Source organism: Salpingoeca rosetta, assembly GCF_000188695.1.
Source record: "Salpingoeca rosetta unplaced genomic scaffold supercont1.31, whole genome shotgun sequence".
Classification (NCBI taxonomy): domain Eukaryota; class Choanoflagellata; order Craspedida; family Salpingoecidae; genus Salpingoeca; species Salpingoeca rosetta.
The window spans coordinates 203,883-213,759 of NW_004754903.1; the positions used below are offsets into that span (position 1 = coordinate 203,883).

The window sequence follows — 9,877 nt, forward strand, 5'->3', positions numbered from 1 at the left end:
GTGTGTGTGTGTGTGTGTGTGTGTGTGTGTGTGTGTGTGTGTTCTCGTGAGCGAACTGAGGCAGGCGGACGCACATGTTTTGGCGTGCAGTAAACGAAATCAGCCGGTTCACCCATAATGACATGCAATGAATGGTAGTCGATGCAGACGTACGTGACACGGCGCCTGCTGCGTCCAAAATGTAGAGCGTGCCCGTGCTCGACCCAACAGCCACGTCATCTTCACCGTGGGCGAAGCAAGTTATGTGTAAGGATGTGTGTGTGTGTGTGCGTGAGTGTGCGTGCGTGTGTGTGTGCGCGTGAGAGAGAGAGTGTGTGTGTGCGTGTGTGCGTGCGTGTATGTGCTTGCACGTGCACGAGTGCGAGTGTGAACGTATGCGCGTGGTGGTGATGAAGGTCACGCTTTGTTCACCAGCGACGACGACGACGGTGACGTCGCCACTCAGCAACCCCTCCCAGCAACGCGCATTCATCCGAGCAACAGGCAAAACGAACCTGTGATGGGGTGAAAGTCGCCGGATACGGGTACCTCGTCCTCTTCCTCGTCCTCCACCACAAACGAGTGCCGACGCCAGAGCTGTCAACGAAGTGACGGCAGCCCGACATGTGTGAGCGAATGTGGGTGTGCCCCCAGCGTGTTGCGTGCACCACACAGCATCGCGCAAATGCTGGGTCATGCAACCACAGTCGTAACAGCCACAACGGCCACCGCAGTTGTCACCACAGTTGCAACACCAACAACAACAACAACAACAACAACAACAACAACAACAACAACAACAACAACAACAACAACAACAACAACAACAACAACAACAACAACAACAACAACAACAACAACAACAACAACAACAACAACAACAACAACAGTGTCAACAGTGGTCACCTCGGTATGGGTGGCGGTGTCCCAGGCCCGGACAGACCCGTCGGCAGAGACAGTGAGCATCGTGTTTGCTTTGCGGGGGTGCGCACGCACACACGTCACGTCGTCTGATGCAAGACAGCAACAGTAGCAGTGGTGGTGGTGGTGGTGGTGGTGGTGGTGGTGGTGAGATGTGTTGTGGCGGGCGTGAGGAATGGTGTGAAGCTGTGCGGACATACACGAAGATAATTGACCAGCAAACTGCCGCACACATTCACGCACACACACACGTTCACACACACACACATTCACACACACACACACACACACACACACATTCACGCACACATACACACACACACACACACATTCACACACACATACACACACACGCACATGTGTGCACGTGTCACTGACCGGCGTGTCCCGGTACGAGCTGTCCAACGCTGCCCGCGCCGGCGTCCACAAACACGACAAAGTTCGCCGTGGTCCCCACCTGCCCACGCCCCATTCAAGTGCACACGTGTGCATGCATGTTGTGTGGAGTTGTGAGATTGGGGTGGGCAGGTGATGGGAGCCACGTGCGATGGTTTGTCACCCGTGTTTACCTCAACCACGCACGCACGCACGCACGCACGCACGCACACGCACGCACACACACACACACACACACACACACACACACACACACACACACACACACACACACACACACACACACACACACACACACACACACACACACACACACGCACACACGCACGCACGCGCACGCGTCATGTGAACGCACCACAAACTGGGAGAGGCTTGGGCCGTCGACTGTTGGGACGCAAGCGATGCAGCGCACACACGCGCCGACATCAATCGTGTTCACCTCGCCAGCATCAATCGGGAACATCTGTGTGTGTGTGTGTGTGTGTGTGTGTGTGTGTGTGTGTGTGTGTGGTGGTATGTGAGTGTTGATTGCTGGGACGGCACGGCTGTCAGTTCATTTCTGGCGCGCACACACACACACATACACACACACACACACGCACCTCAAAGTCCCATGTCCAGAGCTTGACGAGGTTGTCCTTGCCACCAGAGATGAAACCAAACTCCGTTGCCTGCAGGCAATACACGCCGCCCACGTGCGCATCCTCAATGCGCCGCTCAACCTGAAAACAACGCAGGGGCAGAAGAAAAGACGTGCAAACCAGGTGGCAAAACAAGGCATTGGTTACAACGTGGAGCTGAATTGTCTGGACGAAATTTGGATGTCGCCGCCAATCATGGCGCTCCAATCCCCCACATTCACACACACACACACACACACACAAACACACACATACACACAACATACAAACACACACACACACGCAACATGCAAACACAGTTGGTCATCAACGCACGTTGTATGTTGGGACTGGCCGTTTCCACACGAGAATGCTCCCGTTTGAATCACCCGTGATCGTCCGCCCGCTCGGCGCAAACATCACAGCAAGCACAGCCTGATGCATGCGTGTGAGCGTGGTGGATGTGCGCGCGCACGTGTAAGTGAGTGGCGCGGATACAAGCAAAATGCATGGGCTGGTGCGTGCACGCATGAGCAGAGACGGGTGTATGTCACTGACACGGTCATATCATCACCACTAACTACACACACGCACATGCACATGAACACACACACATGTACACACACATGTACACACACACACACAAACTCATACACACATACATGTGCACACACACACACACAACCATCCTCATCTCTGCTCACCTTTGGTCGTGGGTGTGGCTGGTACAGTGCTGGTCGCTTCGTCAGCGTGACGCGGGCGATGCCTGGCGAAGGCGGACTGTCTTGTTGTGTCGATGATGTTGATGACGACAACAGCAACGACGACGACGATGGTGGTGGTGGTGCACCTGGTGTCGTCGTTGTTGGGGCTGTTGTCGTTGTAGCTTGCGCCGTGGCTGTAGGTGGTTTGTTGTGGCGTGTTGTGGTACGATGCGATGGGTGAGGGTAGGTGGTCGATGGGTTGGGTTCTTTGGTGTGCAGGTGTTCCCCATATAAAACAGGCTGTGAAACAAATACGCATTGCACACATACACACACACTCAGACACACACACACACTCAGACACACACACACACACACACACAGACACACACGAAACACACACACACGAAACACACACACACACACACTCAAACACACACACACACACACTCTCTCTCACTCACACACACACGCACAATTTGTTTGGGTCTGACCGATGTTCCAGAATGTGAGGGCGTTCTTGCCAGCGGTGACGAGCGTCGGCATACGCGGGTTGAACGCAAGCGTGAAGATGGGCTCAGGGTGGATGGCCTGCAGGTGGCATGGGGGGGGGGAGGCGAGGCGGTGGTGGAAGCGAATGTATGGCGAGTGGAGGGTCATTGAGGAGACAGGAGGCGTGAACGTGAGGTGCAGGAACATGTACAGTGTTCAAGGGGTATACATCGTCCACTCATCAGCACACACAGACACACAAACACACACACAAACACACACACACACACAGACACAGACACAGACACACAAACACACACACTCACAGACACGCACAGACACAGATACATAGACACAGACACACACAGACACAGACACAGACACAGACACACATACACACACACACACACACACACACACACACACACACACACACACACACACACACACACACACACACCTTTGCCTCAGCGAGCGGGGTGCCTGATCGCCAGTTCCAGATGATGAGGTGTTGCATGCCCCCATCTGACTCGTGCACGCTGGCCAAGACATCCGGTTCAAAGGAGGAGAATGCCAGACACGTGACCGCGTCGCCGAGTTGGTTGTCGCCACCCAGCACACGCACCGTCTCCAGGGATGACCCGCTCCACAGCCGGATGTGCGCCTGGGGGGGGGGAGCAGATGTGAGGTGAGCAGGGTAGGAGAACTTAAAGGGACAAGGAGTTGATAGTCGTTGTTTGTCTGTGCACTTGCGTGTGTGTGTGTGTGTGTGTGTGTGTGTGTGTGTGTATGTGTGTGTGTGTGTGTGTCAAAAACCGAGCGAGTGAATGAAACGATGAGACACGTGTGTGTTGATGGTTCGCTCACAGCAGATGCGCGGGTGAGTCCGCTTTTCTGTCCAGTGGCAACGACGTCCTCCTGGGGATGCACAGTCAGACTGCACACATGCGCACATGCACACGCACGCAGCAGGGGCAGTGGGAAGTGCTGTGAGTAACAAGTACCTACAGCTGAAGGCGAGCCAACCACTCAGGATACCGACCAACCCATGCACACAGGCACACAAGCGCGCAAGAACACACACACACACACATACACATGCACACACATACACACACATTCACATTAACATTCACATACAGATGCAGACACACACACACACACAGACACACAGACACACACACACACACACACCATCTGATTTCCTGGTTGTGGCCGATGTAGTAGCGTTGCTTTCCCGTCGCCGCATCCAGCACAACACCAAGACTCGCCACGTTGTAAGTGAGGTGCAGGGTGCTGCTGCTGGCGTTGTCACCACCCTGGATATAGTGCAGGTTGTTGCGACACCGCCGCCCCTGATATCCGTACACGCGCTCCAGCTCAACCTTCTCCGTGGGCATGCGTAGGTCGTCCTCTGTGAAGATGGGGGGGGGGACAGGGGGCATGCATGTGGTGAGAATCGTGTTTTTCCTTGGAGGTGTGGTGTTGCTTCTGATGTGGGCACTTGGCGTGATGTGTTGCTGTGTGTGTGTGTGTGTGTGTGTGTGTGTGTGTGTGTGTGTGTGTGTGTGTGTGTGTGTGTGTGTGTGTGTGTGTGTGTGTGTGTGTGTGTGTGTGTGTGTGTGTGTGTGTGTGTGTGTTGTCACCATCAGGGTGCGCGTGTAATTTGTCCACATCCCCCGTGCTCACCATTGTGCTGGTAATTTGCCGGCCCAACTATGGCACTGTCCACTCCATAAGCGGAGATGGTGAAAACGGGCTGTGCAGGCGGCAAAGGAATGAAGGGAGGAGGAGGTGGTGGTGGTGGTGTGTGTGTGATGCAGTGAATCATACAGTGAGTGAGTAATGAAGTGAACGATGCAGTGAAAGATACAGGCAGCAGCACAAAGGCATCACGACAGCCACCACCATTATCACTATCACCATTGCGCACCTGTCCCGTGATTGAGTTTTGATCGAGCGGTCGCACGAGTGATTCGTCGTGCGAAACGCTGCGGGTGGAACTCCGCCGCGATAACGCCTGCACCACGCGGCAGTCGCAGCAGCAGTGAGAGTGTGTTGACGCGCGTGCGTGTGCTTGTTCAAGCACTTTGCATGCAGGCATGCATGCATGCAAACACACACACACACACAGACACGACACACATACACACACACACGCGACAAAAGCACTGCACCCTTACAGATTCGTGTGCGTCCGTGCTGCAGAAAGCTGTCGTAGCCGTGTGGTGGTGACAACGCAGGGCGACTTCGTGTGAGCAGTGACTTCTTTGTTGCTGAGGACATTGTTTGTGCGTCCACCCACTTTCACGTTGGCCATGACGCCCCACTGCATCATCACCACCCACCACCACCAACAACACGCAGGCACAACAACTCACATCCGCGGCGCTCGAGGGTGCCTGCTGCGGTGTGTCTTCGTCGGAGCTGACGGCGAGAGCCTTTGGCCAGTTTAGAGAGAGGAAGCGTGATTGAGGAGTGGAGGAAAATAGGGGCGGAGATGGGGCAGGGAGGTTGGCATTCAACAAGGACAGTAGAGGCATAGTGTCACCCAACACAACACGCAAGGCCAAGTGCACGGCTCACAACGACAACACGCAACTTGTATACACGCATGCACACACGCATGTACACCTACACACACAGACACACAGACACACAGACACACAGACACAGACACCCCTGCACAGCTACACAGACACACAGACACAGCTACACAGACACCCCTGCACAGCTACGCAGACACACGCGAATGCACCTCGTCTGCTTTCTGGTGCGGATGGGGTTGGCCCTGCGGTGAGGGGTGGCAGGGATGCGCCCGATGTGCCGAGGAGCGTTGCTGTGGAGGATGGGGTGGACTGCAGCGGCGCCTGCTGGCTCTCCACGACCTTGAGTCTGAAGGAGAGCTCCTCCACCTGGTCTGTCAGCAGCGCAATGTGCTTGTTCCTGTCCTCCACCGTCTGCTCCAGCTGTTCCACACGCTCCTGCATGCGATCATGTCGCTCTGCCCACTGTTTTGCCAGCGCGTCCAACCGTTGAAGCATGGCCTCCTCCTTTGCCTTGCTCCCTCCGTACCGCCAGCCAGACATGATGCTGCTCACTCTGGGCGTACCAGCGTCTGGGCTGCGCTGCGTTTCACCAACAACTCCACTGCGGTGCCGCACTCGCGCACAGAACTCACTCCAAGCGTCACTGCACTGCTGGTGTCGTGTGTTTTGTGCGCATGCACTCAGCCCCTTTGCTTTTGTTGCTGCTGTTGTTGTTGTTCGCCACCGCCTTCGCGACCTTCAACGGGTGGCGAAAATTTCGAAACAATGCCTCTCACTTTTCTTTGATTTCATGCACAGCTAACACGGTGTTTTTGAGGAGGAGCTTCAAGGATGGGCGGAGTGGAGTGGAGTGCTTGGAGGAGGAGGAGGAAGAAGCAAAGATGCCGAAGAAGGGAAGATGCGCGGGTGAACGACTGCAGGACTGCTTGCTGTTGGTCTGTTGGTGAACGTGACACACTGGTCCACTGCATGGTTAGGGAGGGAGGGAGGGATAAGCAACAGAACAAGGGTGGCTGGGGTGGGGAGGAGAGATGAATGCAAAGGCACAGACCAGCAGCAGTCCGCACAAGAGAGAAAAAGAGAAGAGAACAACGGAACAAACAGGACCAGGCAATCCTCTCGCTCTTTGCGCTCTCGTGTGTTCCTTCCTTCAGTCCTTCAGTTGTAGTGGTCCTGCAACAGGTGGCGCTTTTCAGCGTTGACAGACCGGCCAGGGCTGGAAGGGGCGCCCCCAAACTGTGCTCGCGTTGTATGTGTGTGTTCGTGTGTTTGTGTTTGTGTGTTTGTGTGTGTGTGTGTGTGCGCGCGTGTGTGTGTGTGTGTGTGTGTGTGTGTGTGTGTGTGTGTGTGTGTGTGTGTGTGTGTGTGTGTGTGTGTGTGTGTGTGTGAGCAGTCGGTGTCAGAGGGTAAGATCTGAAGCTCTCCGGTTGCAATGAAACAAGCAGGGGAAGGAGCGAGCCAAACAGCTTCAGCAAGCATGGCTTTGTTCCCTGCTGTTGTTTTTTCCCCTTTACGTCTTTACGTACCCCTGCGAGCACGCGAATGGCGATGGACCAGAGTAGGATTGTGGCCGTCTTGTTCACGCGCCACCATACGTTGTATGGGTCCGCAAGCTAAAGACGATGAAGTGTGCATTGCATGAGCATGGGTATGTTGACAAATAGAAAAAGCCACGTTCGAACGCACAAACAAGCACATGCGCGAGTGCGCGCACTCACTTACTCGCTCACTCGCTCACACTTCCACGCCACAACGCACATCATTGAGGGGAATGCCGTAGTTGTTGGCCAGGCCCATGGAGATGGTGGCGAGCGCGCTGACATGTGTGGCGGCACCAAGGAACCTGTGGAACAACACCATGCGCTGAAGGAGGAGTGCCACGTGTGTGTGTTGTGGGGATGAGTGTCTGAGCAAGACAGCGTGTGTTGATGACCTCAGGATTTGCTTCTGAACGTCAACTCGTCAAAGCAACGAACGGTCCAAGAAGCCTTGCGGCAAGAACCAATTGCTACACGCAACTTGTTCGCCCACACACCTTCTTCCATGCCTCATTGCGGCTCCAGTAGAAGGCAAAGGCGCCAAGCAGAAGCTGCAGGCACATGAGAGTGGCCGCTGTATGATTGGCGTTGTGTGTATGAAGTCGTGATTGTGTGGTTAGCGTGAGCGAAGAGATGGCTCGATGGCTTGTTTCATTCAACGCTTTTCCCAACATTGCCATTGCACACAGTCACACGACACGCACACACACACACACACAGACACAGTCACAGACACAAACACAGACACAGATACACAGTCACACGACACAGACACACACACACACACAGACACATACACAGACACATACACAGACACAGACACAGACACACACATGCGACACTTACTGCCGAAACCCAGCCAAGAGTGCTGGCTGGCCATGTGCTTTTCCTTCTTTTGTTGGTGGTTGATGAAAACCTGAGGGAAGGACGAATGAGAAATGAGCATGGTGCGCGTGAGTAAGTTGCAGTAGTGCTGAGCAGAGAGCTACAGGTGGTGAGGTGTGAGGGCAGGGACAGTAAACAAACCCAACAACAGTTCATCCTCCCTCACAACAACACACCCAGCACATGCACGCATTTCACGCAGCACTCATCATTGCACGCACGATGGCAATGCCGGAGACGGAGAAGGAAAACGAGAGGAAGTTCATCAGCGCGTGGTAGGTCTGGGACAAGCGCGTGATCGAGCAGAGACGTGTGTGTGTGTATGTGTGTGTGTGTGCGTGTGTTTGGAGCGTTGTGCAATGAGGGCATAGCGTGCACGCTCAAAACAACAGCTTGCAAGCAAGCAAGCAGGCGCAAGGCATTGCAACAGCACGCACTGCGTCTCACCTTCCGTCCCTTGTGCCCCCATGAGCCGGGGCTCCGGAAGGACATCGCGGCTGCAGATGGAATCAAGTTGGGAGGAGCGGGCAACAAAGGTGAATTACAAGCTTACAGGACAGGTAAGGTGTGGTGGCAGCGTGCTGTTGCGGGCACACGGCCAGTCCATGTAGGGGGAGACGACAAGGCAGATGCAGACAGAAAGACAGAAAGACAGACAGACAGACAGACGCACACACCACGATCTAACACAGATGAGCAGATGCACCACAGTCTATGAGACGAGACGGCAAGGCAGATGCAGACAGGGCACACACACACACATACATACACACACACATACACACACACACATCAGTGCTCACCCTCGGTGGCGCAGAATGCCCAAGCGATTGACATGAACAGAGGGTGGAAGTTGAAGGAAATGCCTGCGAAGATACAGTGGAACTTCAACGTGAGGGGCACTGGTTTTGAAGGGTTTCAACGGGTTCATCACAGCCACGCTCATAACTCCACTCCACCGCAGTCCTGTGGCACCTTTGAGAGCCACAAATGCTCATAGGAACATTGGCACATACGAGCATGCATACTGACTTGCTCCGCCAGCACCGTGAAATCCCTGTGGCATCCAGTGAATGAGGAAGCCCAGCACAACAAAGTAGCCAACGTACTGGTGGGGGGGGGAGCAGACAAAAACGTGGAATGAGACACACACTACACACAAGCACGTGTTGCTTGGCCCCACTTCAAGCAACTCGGTCGAAATGCAAACAAGCAAACACAAAGCAAACAAAGCAAGCAAAGCAAGAAAGCAAACAGTGTTCGCTGCCTCGCTGCAGAAAACCATCAAGCGACTCACGAGAAGGCGAACGAAGACGGCATTGTACACCTGACGTCCTCGCGTGCCCACGCCTACATAAGTCAGAAGAAAACACGATGTTGTTGTTTCGTTCTGTGTCAAGACGAAGAAAGAGTCTCGCGCAGGGATGTAGGCACTTCAGATCACATGAAGAAAAGAAGAAACAGACATGCAAACATGCACACAACTCAACAGCAGAGAAAAGCCCACTCCCCCAACACACACACACACATACACACATAGCAAACACTCACCAACGTAGTACAGCTCCAGGACGGTGAGCAGCGCAGCGGCCGCGATCGTGCCCATGAACAGGCCAGCCGTGGACCAGTCGCTCATCTTGGCTGTTGTGTTGTTGTTGTTTTGGTTGGAGGAAGCAGTTCTGTGTGGCTGGTTGTCCTTCCTGACGCTGGATGATGCCATGCACGTTCGTTGTGCTTGCAGGCACCTTCCACACACAAGCGAACGCTTACTTCAACATCGAATTATTCAACAA

General features: G+C 54.4%; 2 protein-coding genes across 2 annotated transcripts in view; both read right to left on the minus strand.

Moving 5' to 3' along the window:
• The window catches only part of PTSG_09714 (uncharacterized protein), an 8,886-nt gene extending 2,470 nt beyond the window's left edge, over positions 1 to 6,416 (minus strand). The window contains exons 1-17 of the mRNA XM_004989012.1: positions 5,871 to 6,416; positions 5,494 to 5,553; positions 5,296 to 5,324; positions 5,046 to 5,132; positions 4,802 to 4,871; positions 4,307 to 4,526; positions 3,980 to 4,049; positions 3,573 to 3,776; positions 3,115 to 3,211; positions 2,621 to 2,814; positions 2,253 to 2,351; positions 1,899 to 2,018; positions 1,652 to 1,759; positions 1,279 to 1,357; positions 886 to 989; positions 495 to 576; positions 154 to 219 (exon numbers count right to left, since the gene is read on the minus strand). Coding sequence (XP_004989069.1) covers positions 154 to 219; positions 495 to 576; positions 886 to 989; positions 1,279 to 1,357; positions 1,652 to 1,759; positions 1,899 to 2,018; positions 2,253 to 2,351; positions 2,621 to 2,814; positions 3,115 to 3,211; positions 3,573 to 3,776; positions 3,980 to 4,049; positions 4,307 to 4,526; positions 4,802 to 4,871; positions 5,046 to 5,132; positions 5,296 to 5,324; positions 5,494 to 5,553; positions 5,871 to 6,201 — 2,020 coding nt within the window. The 5' untranslated portion in view covers positions 6,202 to 6,416. The remainder of the gene's footprint in view (positions 1 to 153; positions 220 to 494; positions 577 to 885; positions 990 to 1,278; positions 1,358 to 1,651; positions 1,760 to 1,898; positions 2,019 to 2,252; positions 2,352 to 2,620; positions 2,815 to 3,114; positions 3,212 to 3,572; positions 3,777 to 3,979; positions 4,050 to 4,306; positions 4,527 to 4,801; positions 4,872 to 5,045; positions 5,133 to 5,295; positions 5,325 to 5,493; positions 5,554 to 5,870) is intronic.
• Positions 6,417 to 6,431: 15 nt separating this feature from the next.
• Positions 6,432 to 9,872, minus strand: PTSG_09715 (uncharacterized protein). The gene is made up of 11 exons (XM_004989013.1): positions 9,636 to 9,872; positions 9,382 to 9,434; positions 9,117 to 9,192; positions 8,888 to 8,950; positions 8,532 to 8,581; positions 8,306 to 8,365; positions 8,046 to 8,115; positions 7,697 to 7,773; positions 7,420 to 7,524; positions 7,188 to 7,274; positions 6,432 to 6,897 (listed from the first exon to the last, which is right to left on the minus strand). Exons 1-11 carry the CDS (start codon positions 9,802 to 9,804, stop codon positions 6,820 to 6,822), a joined length of 888 nt encoding a protein of 295 aa, XP_004989070.1. The 5' UTR covers positions 9,805 to 9,872; the 3' UTR covers positions 6,432 to 6,819.
• Between the last annotated feature and the right edge of the window lie 5 nt (positions 9,873 to 9,877).